Source organism: Chenopodium quinoa, unplaced genomic scaffold (genome assembly GCF_001683475.1).
Source record: "Chenopodium quinoa cultivar QQ74 unplaced genomic scaffold, ASM168347v1, whole genome shotgun sequence".
Lineage (NCBI taxonomy): Eukaryota > Viridiplantae > Streptophyta > Magnoliopsida > Caryophyllales > Amaranthaceae > Chenopodium > Chenopodium quinoa.
This window is the reverse complement of record NW_018744702.1, coordinates 746659-759953: the sequence shown is the minus strand read 5'-3', so window position 1 is coordinate 759953 and position 13295 is coordinate 746659. Positions and strand designations below refer to the sequence as shown.

The following is a 13295-nucleotide window of genomic DNA, read 5'->3' as shown; positions in this document are numbered from 1 at the left end:
TTTTGCTTTTGGTAAAGCCATAGCCTGTACTATTGTATAGTTCTCTAGTTTTGGAATTTCCAAAAACGCATCTAATGTCTGCCAAGTATACGCATAGTGTATGTGGTCTGTATGTTATGAGCATATAAAGTAACTACTAATATCAATTACCTATTTACTATTGGCATAAAACTAATATGGTAATTTGTACATAAAAGAACGTACTAATATTTCTATTCTATCTGAGTGTATGTCGTCTTCCTACACTTCATCTTCTTCAGGCATATCCTCAAAATCCAGAATGAAGACTTTCTCGCGTGCTATATTAACAACGTACACATACCAGGTCCCCTCATTGAACACGGGGAAAGCAAGCTTTGTACCCATCCATAACACAAAATTGGTTATTTTTTTATTATGTTATGTATATTATGTGAAGTCTAAAATTTTTTAAAAAAGTATAAATTATGAATAAGCAAAATAAACCTTTCTCTTGTTACATAATTTGTTTGGCTCACTGAAGAAAAAGTTGTCAATTACATAGACTTCCTCTTTTATCAACTCTTCAACAGACTCACCTCTTGCGGTTGTCTCCAAAAGCATATACTGTAAAAATTGATCGCTCAATAAGATATTTGAAAACCTTCACAGTTTATATATTCAAGTTTTATTCCATTTGCATAATAACCAAAAATACTTACGACAAATGACAGTCGAAATACGTACACACCACCTAAGTCAGATGAACCAGAACTTTCATAGTTGGTCAGGGTTGCTGCAACCTCTATTATCTGGTTCCAACGTTGACAACCAATTATGAACACAATATATGAATATTACAAAATCTTTCCACAATGAGTAAGAGTAGTTAATACCGATATTGGTGTTTTCCTTCCTCTTAAAAGCCTTGTGGAACGTTTGACAATCCACGGTGAAATCTCCTGACTTGAATAAAACCTGATCCTTAAACCTGCAAAGGGAGTACAAAATTTTACATCAATTTAATTTAATCTTCAACACAAAGTATTACGCAATTGGCAAAAGTTTCACATTAACCTATTGTTCTTAGACTTATGGTGTAGAATTGAAGATATGATCTTCTCTTGAAATGCTTCAATCTTTGGTTAGGGGGGGGGGAATCATCTTCACAATCAGTGAGGACATATTCGTCCTTGTACACATAGTTACCACCACCTTCATTGTGACCATCCTCATTCTGGGAACCTTTCTCCTCCATCTCTATATCATTACCAATTTTTTTACACCTTGGTCTTCATTGTGTCCCCCATCTTCCTTGTCTGTGTTTTTATCCTTAGTCTCTTCCATGTCATTGACTTCTTTGTCATCTTCTTCCCCCCTGTCATCATCATCCTGGTCATCATTTTCTTGGCCATCATCTTCCTGGTCATCCTCACAATCATCTTCCTCGGTATCTTCTTCAACAATAATTTTGTGAATAGTCTTTCTTGGGGTTTTTCTTTTCTGTTTTGACAAGATGGAATAGATGCTAAATAGATGCTGTAAAATATTTAATGATGTTAAAATATTACATACACGATACTGTAAAATAAATTTTTAATTTGTATTTAAATTTTTAATGGAAATCATCTTACTCACCCTAAATGATGCTGTTAAATTTATAGAAGTTAACCCAATAGTATCCAAATTGAAATGTGGTTCAAGAAAAAAATTAACTTTTATAGCCACTACACCAAGGTCTTTAGTCATCAAACCAACACCAATAAATTTGGACATAGATCTTGTAACCCTTGTTGTTGCTGGCAGAATTGTAGGGCTCACTTGCTAAAAATAGGCATTGATGATATGGGGGGGGAGGTTAGTCAAAAAAAAAATTTGTGGGATAAAGATCATGTAAGTATGTTGTTGTAGACACCTAAAAATGTCTCCCCAAAACTAAACTCGATGATGAACAACCTTTCACCGCCATTATTGGTCGGGTTTAGTATTTAATCATGGAGTGCTTAAATCCATATTTTCATTTCATAAAACAACCCAATTCCTAGCCCATTTCCCCAAAATATAACTTATTTTCCTCTTTTCGTGCCTTTAAACCCAAAATAATTCATTTCGTGTCCTTTAAAATCATTCATTTCGTGTCCTTTTTATAAAAACGTTTGATCCAGTTTATTTTGGTCCATAATCTTGGTCCAATGATTGAATAGTTGGATGGGGTTTGAAAAGAGCTTTCCAACAATATATTATAAGCCCAAATCCGAGTTATAGCGAATAAGTTATGGTCAAAATATTAAACTGAGCCCAAAACGAACCTAAGCCCACCTTACCTACGACCCAATGATCATGTGGAGGGTCCAAATTATTTAATCCCATTCCTAAACCAATTAGGATTAATTGGAAGCTTCTATAAGTTTCTAAAAGATCTTAAATATCCTTTTTGAAAAGATAAGATTAAATAGTTTGAAATTGAATAAAACTCCTTTTTTTGAAAATCCTATTTATATCCGAATTGAAAGACGTTCAAAGATAGACAGATATTATTTTCGTGCATCATAGTTTTTATCTAAATTTTATATGGTTGGATAGCCCTTGAAATTATCTTTCCAATGATATATTATAATATCAATTCCGAGCTATAACGGAAAAGATATGAATAAAATGTCAAACTCAATCCAAAACTGACACCGTCTCACTATTTCGGCTATATCTTTTGTTATACAAAATGTTTTAATCTTATTCTAATTGGGTTAGAAAGTAAACTTCAAGATATTTCCAACGATATCTTATTTATATTATTCTGATTTATGGATCAAAAGATATGATAAAAACAATAACCGTAAAAACTGCTGTCTATCGCAAGGATTTTATCCAATTCGAATTCTTATCTTTTCTTGATTCGACCCCTCTTTTTTCCCTATAAATAGAGGTCATATCTCCCCTTTTCAATCATCAACAAGCTTGATCATCATATAATTCTCTTCTCCCTATTTAGCCTAAACACTAGCCTCCCTATTCTTCCATAATACTTCCCCTAAGCACTCCAAGGAGTCCATACTTTACCCAAAGTTCTATACTTAAACCAAAGCGTGAAAGGTAGAATTAACCGAGGGTTTGGACCAAATCAAATCTATATTTATTTAATTTAATTTCCATTTGATTTATATTTTTATTGAAGTTACTAACAGTTTATTCATGATGTAGCAATTTAAAGGAACGCGCAGAATGTGAGTAATTAATTAAATTAATTACTCTTATTTTATTTTAATATTGCTAGTATCATGATTAGGTTATTTTATATTTAATTTGACTAACATTATTACTGTTGAATTGCTTCCAATATTAATGTTTATTCTATTATTATTTATGATCACCACATTGCATGTTTAAAGGGAATATGTAATTCGAAATCACGCCTAATAAGATAATTTGGACAACCGGTTTAGGTTCCTTTTTAATCTTGTTGTTAATTCAAGTGATTACAATATTTTAGAATTATGTGTTGCATTAATATTAAACCAATTTAGCTTAATGATAGTTTGGAGCGAATTGAATATTTTGTTTGTATGCCTTTGAGATCGCAGGAATCATTTTTAACTATAAGAATCGAGTAGAGGCCAATACGGGTGAATGTGACTCCATGACTCACTTCGTACCATCATCCCCGATCCTCCTTTCGTGGTTCCGAACCATATGGAGTTAGTAATCTCATGGATTATGAATGGGGTGTAACCTTCACGGGTCAATCGTTGTTGCCTATCGTTGTCCCTTTATCGTGGTTGCCTTTTATGATCCGTGAACGGTTTACAAGTTCCTTAAAAACTTGTTGGCGGCTCCCTACTTTCCTTGTCCCTAATTGTATACGTCAATTCCCACTTCCTAAGAGTGTCAAGCATATTCACATATTCACTGTGTACCTGCTGAATGCCTTCACCTTCACTGTTGATTAAGATAACATCTTCCTTTTCCTTAGCTTCGCCCCTTTTTGTAAGGCTCCGGCTTCCTTTTCCAGTTTTGTTATTCTTTTCCTTCTAATATAAAACCAATGTAGAGCCAGAGGTTATAGTTTGGAGTGTTAAAACATTTTAATTTGACAAAACTAAACCTCTTTCAATGTACAAATACCTTCTCCTGAAGAACTAAGGTGATGAATGTCTTTGTAACCTTTTAAATCCCTCACCTTCGGCTTGCATTTTTACCTTTGATGTTTCCTTTTCAAAGTAGTTTTCCCTTCGGCCTGATCAGCATCCCCAACATCCTCGGTTGGTGGTGGTGGAGGTAATGGAAATCGCAACCACGTTGGACTTTCTTCTCGACTACCAATTGGGTACTCTTGACCATACACCATATCCCTAACGACCCACACCAATTTCAACTATAATTATATAACCATAATTATATAACCATGCATTACGATTAGAGTATTAGTGAATAAAAATAAGCCTCATTACCTCTGCCACTCCATATGTTCCATCTTCTGCAGTGTCTACAGCAATGGCCTTTTCAATTTCATGTTGCTGCCACATCCCTAGCCTTGGGTAGTTTAGATCCCACCTATGGCCCTGACCATTTATGTTCAACCTGTCGAGGTATGCAATCTGTGTACAGAAAATAGTTAAGCTTGTTAATGTAAAATGTGAAAAACAAAAACACATATGACTATATTATATGACTATATTGTATGTAATTTTATTTCCTATTGCACGAACCATGAGTACAAGCGCGGATCCCTTAACACCGCCTTTTTCTTCTTCTGCTTCTCCATGTATGTTGATCATCCAATCTAAGACAAAATGTACAAAGTTCCACTTCCTTGCTTATTTGAGATATCGTGCTTTCAACTGCCAGCACAGTGATGGACTAATCCAATTGTTTAGCGTCGTGCAAAATAAATTTCCAAAAGCATAAAGAATAAAGGATTTTAAGAACCTATCCCTGTCATTCATATGTTCTTGTATATCGATCTCCACAACACCGTAGCCTATCCCACCTCGGTTATTATACGATGTCTTTAACTTCTTAAACTCCTTGTCTCGAGCATTGGGCTCATCAATAGTAAAGCACATACTACCAAATGGTAACCCGTACACCCACCCAACCACTTCATCTGTTATCTTGATCTCATAGTCATCTCTAACGCGTAGAATTTGGGTCTTTGGATCCCACCTACCCATTAACCATGACATGAAATACCTGTCAACTTGGGTGAACTTTATATCAAGTAGTGATTGAAATCCTGCTTGTGCTATCCAACCTTTTTGTGATTCACCTGTTTCTTCTACTATATCCACAATTCTGTCGGGATAAATCCTCATAGACGGGTACTGCATGATGGGTTTTTAAAAATTTGTTAATTTCACATACGTAGTTAACAAGTTGAACAATGCATTTAGTTAAACATTAAACTTGAATTACAGCCAACTGACTCAATGGATGTAGACTCACATATTTTTCCTTTTACCACCGTGGCAGTTCTGGCCTTCCAAGCTTAACACCTGGTCTTACTACTCTCTTCCTTTTTCCTTTCCTACTCTCTTCATTTTCATAGGTTACTTCTGGAGAACACGATAGTCCTTCAGCGGGTATTGACACATCTTCATGACGAGCACTTTGACTAAGAGGCTGCAATGATTATAAACATTGTTTAGATATGGAAAGAAAACATGGTAAACAAGTACTTATATATTCCCAAGACATTAATGAATTATGTTCATTTTATTCATATATACCTCTTCACTAACTAAACCTGTACCACTCGCCTCTGTTTCTTTAGGCCCTGTTACCATCTCACTTCTTTCCTTTTCAGAAGGTATTGAAGTTGCTGCATCTGCTTGTACTTGAGCCAACCCTAAATCAGTCCCAATACCCTCAGGTCCATCTAACGTCTTACTACTTTGCAAGTCCGTAGTTGAGGGTTGTATTTCAATGGCAATTGAAGCTGGTTCCTCTAAATTCATAGTTTCTTCTTATGTGCTATGTTTTGTTAGGGTTGCAGAAAACTTATATCAGTACCAATGTCATTATACTTTAATAACAACTAGTAAAATGATGAATTCTTTTATGCAACCATTAATGATTGCATGGTACTACTAACCTCAATCTCCTCAATGTCATTCCCATTAAGATGTTCATCTCTTTGCATATTGTGGATGTCATCAAACTCCTCAACAATGTCATTCCCACTGGTTCTGGTGAAGATTCATAAGGCTGTATGGTAGTATAATTGAGATATTACATATTTTGTACATCAGATTTCAGGATCCATATTCGAGTTTAGTACACTTAAATATTTGTTTTATTTAGTAACCATACATTATAACTAGCTTTTAATAAATTGCTTACCACCAGTAATGCTTGTGCAGCCCCTGTTTGCTTGTCATCTAATTCTTTTTGTGAGACAATCAATGTATCATAGCCTTTTCGAAGTTCCTCATTTGCACTTGACTTCACCTCTACCTGCTCCTCAAGTGCGACCCCTACTCCTTCATCCAAGGACGGGTAAGGCTAAAAATCGTACAGATAAGATTTACGCGATTTAGTGAGGGAAAATAAGTGGTCCACTAAAATTTGGAGGATAAATAAACTAAGGCAAACTAATTGAGTGACAATTGATTATCACAATCGAGTCAATCTATTTTAGTGACAAATTTGTAGGATTAAATAAACTACCTAAGGCAAACTATTTGAGTGACAAATCAACATCATAATCTTATTTTATTTTTAAAACTAATTTATTTCACGACACAAGTCAGATTAAGCAAACAATAAACAACTAATTGAGAGAGTAGTCAACGAAAGATAACAATAAACAATTGAGTGACATCTCAAATTATGTTAACATGTAAAATGAGGCAAATTAACTATTCCGGGGGTCAAACATTTCACATCCCCAAACTCAAATCAATTATGATAACAACAAATAAATTGAATTAAAATATAATACAGTGTTAAGAGCATTTCGCACATCCCTAAACTTAAATCAATTATCATACTTTACTCACCCCTTCTCCCTTAGAAGCTATGTACGATTCTCTTTGTTCTGCCATATCCGTGACTTGATGATCAGTGTTAAAAACCGGGTCTTTAACTGTTTGTCCTGCCAAGTTTTTTGCTTCACCAACATTACAAATCCCAGGGTCTTCTTCTGAATTTCTATTCAAACATTAACATTAACAAATATAGTCATATATTGGAATTTTTCCCATTCACATAACTGAAATAAAAGTAATTTTGGTTACTTAATCTGAATTTTCATCCCAAAAATTTATCTAACAACTAACCTATACTCGAATAATAGTAGAAAGTCCAAGTATAATTCGCGTCTACAACCAGTATTAGGGTAATAACATGATACTATAATTTAATTCATGTTCAACATTTAATTATACCCAAGTACATGTAAATATTCAATATTGCATAAACCAACTACTTGATGATTTCATAATTGATTTTGTTTAATGGAATTCATATCGGGGATTCAAATAAATCATTAAAAATTTGGGGAATTCATCAAATCAACTCAAAACTAGGGTTTTAACTTAAAGAATTGACGTTTGGTCCATGGAGGTTACATGAATGCGAAAATGCTTAATGCTTCCTCTTCCTCGTTTTTGGGCTGCTACATCAAAGAATTGTAGTGTATTATTGTGTGTTGTTAACAATGTCTTAAAGGAAAACCTTAAACAAAATTGGAATAATTTTCGATTTCTCACTCCTCTATGAGTTCTAGAAACGTAAAGACTTATTGCATTCTTCAAGAAATAAGTCGACTAAAACATAACTTTTTCAAAATTAAATCTTTTACGGAGTTTATGTCATATGGCGGGTTTTTAATTTTTAATAAGCTAAAATACGGTTTATCCGGTACTTTTCACAAAATAAAATTATATTTTTTTGGTCACATAATTTCTACATTTACTTTAAAATAAAAAAATAATTTTAATTACATATTTTTGAGTACTTATGTTTCAAAATTTTAATTTTATTTCCCCAAATTATTAATAAAAACTAAGATAAGTTAAGTACTAAAAGTTAAATGTTCTATATAAAAAATAAAAAAGGTATTTATTTGTTTTAATTTAGAACATTAAATTAAAAAAAATAATTTAATTAAAAGGCAAAAGCTAAAAATACTACTAACTAGGGGTGCTTATCAAACGATTCGATCACGAGCTGAGGGGTGCTCGACTCAACGCGATTTTTTTTACAAGTGGTCAACTCGTGCTCGTTAAAGTTTCGAGCAGATAAAACTTGCTCAACTCGTGCTCGTTTCATTATCACAGTCGAGTTGCTGGTTATAATTTTGTCCCTTCTATTATTATAAGCCCTTATTTATTTTTTTGTCAAATTTATATTGTTTTCCTTATTTGTTCAATTTATATCGTAGGGGTTTTGAGTTGCGCTTAATTGAGATTATTTTACGTGCTGATCAATTAAAAGTTCGACCGAGTGAATCTCTAACTCGTCAAGGTCAAACTACTTGTTGGTTGTCTCGTCTCATTTACATCCCAAAACCAACAGAGTTTAATGATTCATTTTATAGGAGCTAGGTTGATGGTAATTTAGTCAATCATATACACCGGCAATATACAAGTCCTTTTTTAAAATAAAATTTATGTTTATGATAAACCACAAATAACTAACCAATAACCTGTTCCCGATTATGCTATACTGCAAATAAATTGCCATTATGCAAAATATTTGGTAATTTTCACTAAATATACCAATCATACATTTGTCATGGTAGGAGGGTTTGGAGGGTTACGTAAAAGTCCTTAAGGGCTATGAAAAATTATAAAATGATGCTATTTAAAATACTATTAAAAACGGTTCACCAATTCAACTAAGTATTAATGTTGATTATAAATCCAATCTCATGACATTTCTTTAATTGTAATTCTTAAAGAATTAGTAGAAATTATTTCGTAACTTTATATGGTTGGACTAATAAAAAAAATTATAAGATCAAGTAAAGCTTTTTTTTTTTTTTATTTTTTTAATCCCATTAAGTTATAAGATCAATTTCCTTTACGGTTTTTTTCACCACATATCCCTGAGTTTTTTTATTTATTCACCATATACCTATGAAAATTGTCAAATTCACCATATACTCCTGAGTTGTTACAAAAATTCACCATATACCCCTGACAACAACAAAATGAGTGGAATTTGATTAATTATGCATCTACATCACCTTATATTTCTCCTTTCATTCCTGAAACCACTCCTCTCCTTTGTTCAATCCCTGAAACCACTCCGAATCTCAATAATCATATCCGTATAATCGATTTTGAGATAGAAGAAAAGAAATTTGGCGTGGTTTTGAAGGTGAGAAAAAGAAATGTGGGTGATTTCGGAGGTGGAGGAATGTATTAAGGGTAGTTTTGGGTCATAAGTAACCTTAATAATTGACAAATTTAACAATTATTAGTCATCAAGGGTATATGATGTATTTTTGTGAAAACCTGAGGGTATATGATGAATTTTATAAACTTCATGGGTATATGGTGAATAACCAAAAAACTCAGGGGTATATGGTGAAAAACCCGTTTCCTTTAAGTTTGATGTTTCGATTTTTCCTAGAGGTGATAAAAAATCGAGCCAGGCCGGGCCTTAATACAATTTCTCGTGCCCAAACTCGTAAAAAAGTTGCGGGCTTGTCGGGCCAAAACGGGATTTTTGGGTTTTTCTGGGCCAGGTTCTGCTGTTAAACTAAAAATGCATTTTTATTCTTGCTCATACCCGTCAGATTTTGGGCCGGATCGGGCCGGGCTATCGGGTCGGGCCAATGTTGATCACCTCTAGTTATAATGCTAAAGTTTGTTAGTTATGACAACTTTATCTTTTCATTAATACATGTCTATGTAGAATTTTAATGCAGTATTTTAATTTTTTTATTTAAATAAAAATGTATTAATGATTTAGTTGGGGAATGACTGAGTATTTAAATTTGTTCAATTTTAAATTAAAATATGAATGTCAATTAAAATTCTTTCAATAACTTAAATTTGTGTTAGCTTTATTTTAGATATTTTTCATCCTAGTCAAATCAAACAATTGAAACAAATTTGAAGGTTGCTAAACCTCCCACGCTGTAGAGAATTTTGGTGCTTGGGAGATATTATTTGAATAACATATTTTCCCATATATGTGTGTGATATTTCTGATTTGATTCGAATCCAAATGGTCAGCAAACAAATGTTAGTTAAGGCCGGTTTGAGGGTGAATGAAAATAAAGATGTGGACTGGAGTCAATTAGAAAAGATGTCTGTAAGTCTGATGAATCATGCCCCTTTGTTCATGTCAGAATTAAAGATGACTACGACCATTGTAAGTGGTTTGGGATATGGCGCAAAGCGATGTTTACCAAGGCTAAAGCATGCTACATTAACCACCACGGCGTTATGAATCGACACAGCGAGGAACAAGGGAGGCCATGGATGAAAGTACTGATTCGTCGAGACTTACCTAAGTAATCTACAATTTTTAAAAAAAATTAGTGTTTTTGAGCAACATAATTGTTGTTTAGAAGAGGATGTGTTAGGTGATGTCTAATGGTACACAAAAATATGTTGTGATTTAAGCTAATAAATTTTATTTTGTCTTTTGAATATTATTTAAGCTAATAAGTTCATACTTATTATTGTAAGGAAATTTTGTGTAGAACTACCCTAAAGATAGAGTCAATTGTGAACAACTACCCATTTTTTTTTTATTTGTTTAGAACTACCCACAAGTTTGAAAACATTTGTGTAGCACTAGCAATTAACATTTTCCGTCCAATTAAGACGTTATCGGAGCCCACTTTTTTCACTTTTTTCACCCAATTAACTCTCCCAGTTTGTACAAAGGTTTTACTTTACCTTAATTAACCTAATTAGGATTTTAATTAGAATTCATTTTAGGGTTCACGAGTTTAGTATTATTTGGGGATTTTGAATTCTAAGGTTTGGGGGTTTGATTGAATTGGGGTTTTTGCTTATTTTAGCATTAATTGGCTATTGTAATTGATAAAAGTGAAAAAATAGCCAAAATAACGTTTTAATTGGACGGAAAACGTTAGTGAGTAGTGCTACCCAAACATTTCCAAACTTGCAGGTAGTTATAAACAAATAAAAAAAAATTGGGTAGTTGTTCAATTACAATTTCCTTATTGTAATATATGTATGATATAAAAAATAAAAAAATAAAAAAATTAATTGAAACTACAGTACAGTAAACCTAAAAAATATTGGAAGGTCCTCCCTAAACTTTACTTGTCCATATTATGCACCGCATTAAATTTGCATTTCTAATTAGTAACGTTCCATATGTTGGTGATTAATATTAGTATGCCCCTATATATTCCCATATGATGCAACAAATATATCTAAATTACCCGAAACACTAATATCTCCCGCTAAAATACAAAATGTAACATCATATGATATGATATAGTGGCGGGAAAATCTACCATATATAAGAAAACGAACCCTTAACATATTTCCACAACTTTCTCCAAAATCGTCTGTTTCTAAAATAGTTTAAGTTGCAAAAATTAAAGCTCAAACAAACACACACACATGGCTAAACGCAAAAGAGGAAATGGTAATGAGTTAATTGTATAAGGCTGTTGTTTTGATTGTTCATTTTCAATTTAAGGTTTAAATTATTAGTCAAATGTTTTGTTTTTTTCTTCCCTAACAATTTATTTTGTTCTATACTTCTATGCACAGTTTCGTCAACACTAGAGGCGTATGAAATAAAACGTATGAAAGATATTCACTGCTTTCAACTATTCATGCGCAACGTCATGTACCACATTGGTCCCTTGGACACGGGGAAATTGGTTAGTGTTGTTGGCAATGCTCCTATCATAGAAGATATGTATCAGGAAGAGCGTTTTAACTACATGAAAACTAAAGTAAACCTCTCTAACATCCCCAAAAATGGAAAAGGAGAACGATTAATCACTCTGGCTGATGACCGGATTGTGAAGCTTGAACCAATCAATTTGGAATACGATGATACATGCTACAAGCGCATTAAAAAGATTGATTTTGTGGATCTTTCTGACGAGTAGAGGTCGCATCACACCTTGCATCTACTTAGTTGTTTACTAAAACTATTCACGTTTTTTTAGTGTCTCTTTTTTGTTTAATCCACTCTAGCCTATGTGGTGTGGTTAATATTGGAGCAAATAAGCTACTGCTGTATTAAGATCATTATCGTAATATCTATATGAATAAATATTTTGCTGTTAAATATAATTTTTCATGCCCAAAAACAATGTTGCGAAAAAGATAAAAGCACTAAGTTTACATACTAGGCAACATTGGAATAAATTAAAAAATTAATCCATGCTACAATTTTTTTTTTTTAAATAAAAAAAATAAAAACAAATACTAACAATAACTATAACCTGTGATACAACCGAACACACGATTAAACCATTGACAATATGTTCAAGCTATTGTTGAGTACACGAGAATCATTTTTTTTGCAAACCATTGTTTTGCTTCCCACGAATCATAAATCCTTGTCTTCCTCATGCCACCGTATGTTTGCATTAGGAATCTGACACCAGCATCGAGACAGTCGAACCTCCATGGAACAGTCCAATTACAATCGTCGCACTCTTGCATCACTAATAGGTTTTTATGGCTCCCGCAAGGATTGTTAAAAATATTCCTAAAACAATAAATCTCGAGTTGTGTCCAATCAATGTCTTCGTTAGCGTGTATCCTCTCTCCAACTCTGTCGTTCCTTTTTTAATTAAGTTGCAAAAGATTTAGAAGATGAAAAATCTCTGTGATCTTAGGAGATATTTCATCTTCGAAAATCCTTTCCCAACCACCGAACTTGTTATGATTTGGGTAAAAGGGTTTTTCTTAACCACTTGGATTCATGACTTATCAAAAATTATTTCTTTAGTTATTTGTTTTAAAGTAACCACAGAGATAGGGAAATTAATTAAATTTAAATTATTTAGTAGCATTTTTTTTTCTTTTTTTTTGGGTAAATTTGTAACGTATCTAATTCAATTAACCAGAGTCGTATAAAAATTCATGGTATTGGAATACGCACCGGTATAATTTTTTTTTAATTTTCTCTTGTCATAAGTGTCACATTCCACGAATACAGCTGTGGTTTATGATGAGGGGATTTTGCTCCTACCAATCGGAATGCGCCACGTGGGCCAATCAGGACCTGCCAAGTGTCCCCTAGTTGGAACTGTCAGGGCTGGCCACGTGGCACGCGCTTATTCGTCCACCTTGGACCTGTTATGTCACGACATGTGGCATACTCCATGCCTAATGGAGAAACCGGCCACCCAGGCCCAACTTCCGAGGGAAGCACAATCG

General features: G+C 33.4%; 2 protein-coding genes across 2 annotated transcripts; one reads left to right on the top strand and one right to left on the bottom strand.

Moving 5' to 3' along the window:
• Positions 1-1218: 1218 nt before the first annotated feature.
• Positions 1219-1734, bottom strand: LOC110702808 (probable dual specificity protein phosphatase DDB_G0281963). The gene is made up of 2 exons (XM_021880555.1): positions 1597-1734; positions 1219-1497 (listed from the first exon to the last, which is right to left on the bottom strand). The coding sequence occupies exons 1-2, from the start codon at positions 1732-1734 to the stop codon at positions 1219-1221; spliced, it is 417 nt and encodes a 138-aa protein (XP_021736247.1).
• A 9034-nt stretch (positions 1735-10768) lies between these two features.
• Positions 10769-12695, top strand: LOC110702741. The gene is made up of 2 exons (XM_021880486.1): positions 10769-11538; positions 11667-12695. The coding sequence occupies exons 1-2, from the start codon at positions 11514-11516 to the stop codon at positions 12011-12013; spliced, it is 372 nt and encodes a 123-aa protein (XP_021736178.1). The 5' UTR covers positions 10769-11513; the 3' UTR covers positions 12014-12695.
• Positions 12696-13295: the final 600 nt, after the last annotated feature.

Excerpts from the sequence above, each read along its gene's own strand:
- LOC110702808 (XM_021880555.1), bottom strand. The coding sequence starts at position 1,734 with ATGTCCAAATTTATTGGTGTTGGTTTGATGACTAAAGACCTTGGTGTA. Across the intron at positions 1,498-1,596 it reads ATTTAACAGCATCATTTAGG|CATCTATTTAGCATCTATTC; the intron begins GTGAGTAAGATG and ends AATATTTTACAG.
- LOC110702741 (XM_021880486.1), top strand. The coding sequence starts at position 11,514 with ATGGCTAAACGCAAAAGAGGAAATG. Across the intron at positions 11,539-11,666 it reads TAAACGCAAAAGAGGAAATG|TTTCGTCAACACTAGAGGCG; the intron begins GTAATGAGTTAA and ends TTCTATGCACAG.